At 57.7% G+C, this 5389-nt stretch overlaps 1 protein-coding gene across 1 annotated transcript; it reads right to left on the bottom strand.

The window, feature by feature from the left end:
• Positions 1-427: 427 nt before the first annotated feature.
• Positions 428-2610, bottom strand: LOC124708001 (ABC transporter G family member 16-like). Its single transcript, XM_047239691.1, has one exon. The coding sequence runs from the start codon at positions 2511-2513 to the stop codon at positions 435-437; it is 2079 nt and encodes a 692-aa protein (XP_047095647.1). The 5' UTR covers positions 2514-2610; the 3' UTR covers positions 428-434.
• Positions 2611-5389: the final 2779 nt, after the last annotated feature.

The following is a 5389-nucleotide window of genomic DNA, read 5'->3' as shown; positions in this document are numbered from 1 at the left end:
ATTCCCATCTTGCACGCATGAAACTGCAATACTACGTGATTAGCGAGAGAGAAAAAAAAAAGGATGGAAGTAGAAAGCTGGAGGCAGGCTGGATCCTATGTCACGGAAAGGAAGGATGTGGCATGGGCGGGCGAGTGATGCCAGCCTGGCCACGGTCATGGGCTCGATCGATGGTTCAACTGAACGATGTGCGCATCTCCGGCGCTAGCGTTGACTGGGTGGTTGACCGTGGGTGGAACGTACGCTAGCGGCTAAACCAGCTGATCGATCGGGCCCAGTACGTGTGACGTTTTTCTGCCTCGGGGCGAAACCAGCTGATCGAGTTGCGCGCGGGCGATCAGCTGTCGAGCGTGAGGCGGGTTGCTTACCATCGGTGGGTGACGTACGGCTTCGTTTGGGGCTTCAAGGACCAAGCGCAGCCACTAGCTACGTATCTACTTCCTCTTGTTCTTGCTGCCGACGAGCAGCACGACGTACAAGAGCGCCCTGAAGAAGAATCCGAACCCGGCGGTGACGAGGAGGCACATCCACTTGCCCAGGTCCGTGACGGCCTGCTGCTTCAGCACGTCGGCGCCGGTGACGACGCAGGTCTGGGCCGTCATGTGCGTGCCCAGCGTGTTCCCGATGGCGTGGAGCACCTTCATCTTCACCGCCTCCGACATGCCGGCGATGGGCGTGCCATCGAACATCTCCACCCCGCGCGCGAAGCACCTGCCGGCGTCGCTGAACTCGTTCTGCAGCACCGCCTGGTACGGGTACTTGACGAGCGACATGTAGTGGAACCAGATCCAGTAGTCGGGGATCCTGTCGCGGTTGATGAAGAACCCCGAGAAGAGCAGGAAGTAGGCCAGGATCGCCACCACCACCGTGTACCCCAGCATCACGTGCGGCACCACGGCGGAGAGGAAGGTGACGAAGCCGCTGCCCGCCCAGAGCGAGGCGAGGATGATCAGGGAGAAAAATAAGAACGACGAGCCGCCGCCGGCGAGCCCCACGGCGAAGAACGTGGTGACGGCGAAGGCTAAAGACAGGACGACCAGCGGCGGGAAGGACACGACGGCGTTGGCCAGCACGTAGGAGATGCGGCGGTACGCGTTGTGCGCCGTCTCGCGCAGGTAGATGTGCCGCTCCTGCACGAACACCGGCAGCGCGTCCGCGCACACGTAGAACATGGTCGACATGCCCATCGCGAAGAACCCCAACCGCTCCTGCACGCCCTTGGGCGTGTCGTCCAGGTGCAGGAAGATGGTGGCGAGGATGAGGCCCGTGACCATGATGGTGCCGAGGCGCAGGCCGAAGAGCTCCGGCATGCGGCGCGTGTTGGTGAAGGAGCGCTTGATGAGCACCCACACCTCCACGGGCAGCGGGTTGGCGTACGTGGGGACCGACGTGGCCGCGGTGCCCGTGCCGCTGCCCGCCACGAGCTTCCCGCGCGACACGCTCTCGGCGATGGCCATCTCGAGCGTGAGCGGGGAGGGCGGCCTCTTGTTGTTGTTGTTGGTGGTGATGAGCTTCTGCGTGGCCTGCCACCCGGCGTTGAAGTCGGCGAGGGGCTTCGCGCCGTCGGGCGAGCTGCCCTCGAGCTCCCTGATGGTGTCGAGCGCGAACTCGGCCGGGTTCTCGTTGTCCGGGATGGGCGTGCCGAACTCGGAGAAGAAGGGCTTGAGCCCCGCCGGAGTGCCGGCGTAGACTGTGCGTCCGCGGGACAGTAGAAGGAGGCGGCCGAGGATGCCGAGGATCCGGGAGCTGGGCTGGTGGATGGTCATCACCACGACGCTGCCGCTGCGGGCGATGGTGCGGAGCACCTGCACGACCATGAAGGCGCTGGCGGAGTCGAGCCCGGAGGTGGGCTCGTCGAGGAAGAGCAGGATGGGGTCGTGGATGATATCCGTGCCGATGGACACGCGCCGGCGCTCGCCCCCGGAGACCCCACGGTGGCCCTCGTCGCCGATGACGGTGTCGGCGGCGTTCGCGAGGCCGAGCTGGCCGATGAGCGCGTCCACGCGCTCCCGCTTGGCGGCCGGGGAGAGCGCGCGCGAGAGGCGGAACTCGGCGGCGAAGAGCAGCGTCTCGCGCACGGTCAGCATCGGGTAGAGGAGGTCGTCCTGCATGACGTACGCGGAGATGGCGCGCAGGCGGCGGCCCTGCAGCGGCTCCCCGTTGAGCGTGACGGCGCCGCCGAGACTGCCGCGGGCCACGCGGCCGGCCAGCGCGTCGACGAGGGTGGACTTGCCGGAGCCGCTGGCGCCCATGACGGCGAAGAGCTCGCCCTCGCGGGCCTCGCCGGAGACGCCGGCGAGGAGGGCCTTCATGTTGGAGGGCGGCGCGTCGGAGGAGGCGAGGCGGTTGCTGGCGCGGGACGGGAGGCAGCCGCGCAGGCCGTCCTGGCGCTTCCGGACGCTGTAGGAGAGGTCGGTGAAGGAGAGGACGTAGGGCACGGGCGGGGAGACGGGCATGAGGTCCCGGTCCTCATCGGCGCCGACGTCGACGGCGATGTGGCCGGAGTTCGACATGCGATCGGTCAGGGCCGGCGTCGATCGATCGGCGAGGACTCCACGCAGAGGTTCTTGTGTGCAGACAAGAAACTGGGTTGTGTTTGTTGTGTGTCGTCGTGCTGGGTCTGGAGTGCGTGTCCATCTTATATAGCCAGTCTGAGCCCCGACGAGCAGAATTCCTAGTTGGGGGAGCAGCGAAACGGTCCGATCTTGGATCCGAGTTTGTTCCTAGTTGGGCGCGCGGCAATGGCGTGGAGAGCGTGGAGCGGGTTACTTGCCACGCCACCCCTCCAAACTCCGTGTTAGCCTCCCTCTCACTGACCAACTAACCTACGCTGCCAGCCCGAGTAAATTCTACTAGCTTTTATCACGTGCTGTTGGTCTGTCGGTACGTCCGTACGTATGTACTGTACATACCTTGGTCAATCTACTGGCCTTCTCAATCACAACTTTCTCTTTGGCGGTTGGGCAGAAAACCGATTTCTATTCTGTATTAATCCTCATCCTAAATACTACTCTCTACAGTTATACTAAATTCGAGTGACCAGAGGGAGTACCTGTAAGTTTGATCGCGTCTATGTATAAATGTACTCACATCAAACAGGCCTAATGTTGCGGTTTATAAGACCCTTTTATCGCGGGCAGCTAGCCGCGACTACGGAGGCGCGACAAAAGGCCCAACCTTTTGTCGCGGTCGCTTACCACCCGCGACATAATGTCCGACATAAGGTCCAGCACGTGGCAGCCACGGGGCGCAGGGGACACCCTCTTTTGTCGCGGGTGGTAATACAACCAGCGACAAAAGGTCTTCTCGATGCGTTGTCCTCGATGCGTTGCCAGTACCGCTTCCCTGTTTGATCGGTGCTGGAGATGGCATCCATCCCCACCGAGGCCCAAGCTCGGCACAAGGTGGCATCTTCAATCTCCGTGTAGTTGTTGGCCCGCCTCTTCTTCCTATTTCCATCAGCCGTGACCTCCACCACACCCTCATCCCCTTCATCTTCGGCTTCGTCCCCTTCTTCCCCTTCTTCCACCACGTCCCCACAGTCGTTCTCAGCTCTGCCGAACGGATGGAGTGTGTTAATGCCCACCTCCTCCAACATCTCCATGTAGGAGGCGTTCTCCTTCCTAATCGGACGAGGCCTCAGTACCTACTCGCAGACAAATAAACGGAGGAAGAGTTCATGTGTACCTTGCTGACCCCTCGTCGAGCACGTCCTGGGTGACGTTGGCGCTTGCTTCCTCCGGCAGCAGCGTTGGCGTAGGCGGGGAGGGGACCGGCAGCGGGGCGCCACGGGTCGTCGCCGCCTTCACTTTCGTCCTTTTGGGGCCCGACCACTTCGGTCTCACACGGGGCGCCTTCGGCTTCGTTGCCACCGCCGAGACATCACTAGTGGACGCGGCGGCAACGGATTGCGGGACCACATGCGTTCCCGCGCGTCGCCGTTTCGCTCCGCTCGTCGCCGAGACCGGCGTTGCTTCCTCCTCTGCGGTCGCAGGGATGGCAGGGATCGCCGGGGTGGTTGGAGGAGCGGCGGAAGCTGCGGCGACCACAGGAGAAGGTGACGGCGCCTGCGAGGTACCAACGGCGGCCGGCGGGGTCGATTGGAGACTCATCGGAGCGAAATCGGAGGGTGGCGACGCAGAGGAAGTTGAGGGCGCACAGATCGGCGGCGACGGCGGCGGTTGGGAGGATCTGAAAGTTCCCTCGCGCGCAAACTAGTGATTGTGTTCGGGCTGCGTTCGGTTCGCTCCGTCGGTCCCTACAAATACAGGCTGACAGAGCGAACCGAACGCAGCCCGAAAAAATATTTTCAGTTTGGGCTCGTTTACGGTATGACCGGTGCCCTTTTTGAACCGAATCCGTAAACTAGCGGTTATTTTTCGGTTGGGCCTTTTACTGGCTTTGTAAGAGATGCTCTAAGCGGCACAACTTCAAATCTCCGCGTGAATGGTTCGGTTCAGTGGGCCGGCCCAAAGCTTGTTCGCACTTCGACCATGTGGTGGTGGAGCCAATCAGCGATGTGCACGCCCAAAAATGATCGATGGATGTACGCCCGAAACTGATCCCGTTAAAAATGTTCGGTTTTCAAATTTTGGAATTTAAAATGTTCAAAATAAAAATGTTCAAATCTAAAATGGTTCAAACTAAAAAATGTTTAAATTAAAAATGTTCGACTATAAAATATGTTCAAACTTAAAAATGTTCAAATTAAAAAAATGTTTGAATATGAAAAATGTTCGGATTTCACAAATATTTGAATTAAATGTTTATATCTAAAAGTTATTCGAATCTGACAATTGTTTGGATTTAAAAAATGTCAGAAAATCTGGAAAATGTTTAAATTTTAAAAGAAATCAAATCTAAAAAATGTTCAAATCTGAAAATTATTCGGATTAAAAAATGTACGAATCTGATTTTTTCTTGAATTTTTTTTAGAAAAAATCAAATCTATAAACAATTGGATCTGAAAAAGGTTCAAAATTTGAAAAAGTTCGGATATTAAAATTCTCGAAAAAACTTGAGAATTTCAAGTTTGAAAAAGCTAAAAGAAAAACTGACTGGCAAAACTAAAAATAAAACGCCGAAAAAACAGGAAAATCGAAAACCAGAATAAAGTGAAGAAAAGCGGAAAAAGCAGACACAGTGTCTCTAATGGGCCGGCCCAGAACTAGTCCGCCCTGTGCGGAGCGCCGAATTGCTTCCGCTATGAGCGGAGAATAGGAATCCCCGTCACGGATCCTTTCACAAAAATTAGGGAGAGAAATTCCCCCGAGAAAGTCAGAAAACCCAGCAATTAACGGGAGGAGACGAAGGGAGATAGTACTAGGAGTCATCGTGAGAACCAACCTGTGGTTGGATGGTTAGGAGGGCAGTCAGACTCCCCACCCAC

Source organism: Lolium rigidum, chromosome 4 (assembly GCF_022539505.1).
Source record: "Lolium rigidum isolate FL_2022 chromosome 4, APGP_CSIRO_Lrig_0.1, whole genome shotgun sequence".
In the NCBI taxonomy this organism is placed as follows: domain Eukaryota; kingdom Viridiplantae; phylum Streptophyta; class Magnoliopsida; order Poales; family Poaceae; genus Lolium; species Lolium rigidum.
The sequence above is the reverse complement of the archived record's forward strand: the minus strand, read 5'-3'. Positions and strand labels throughout refer to the sequence as shown.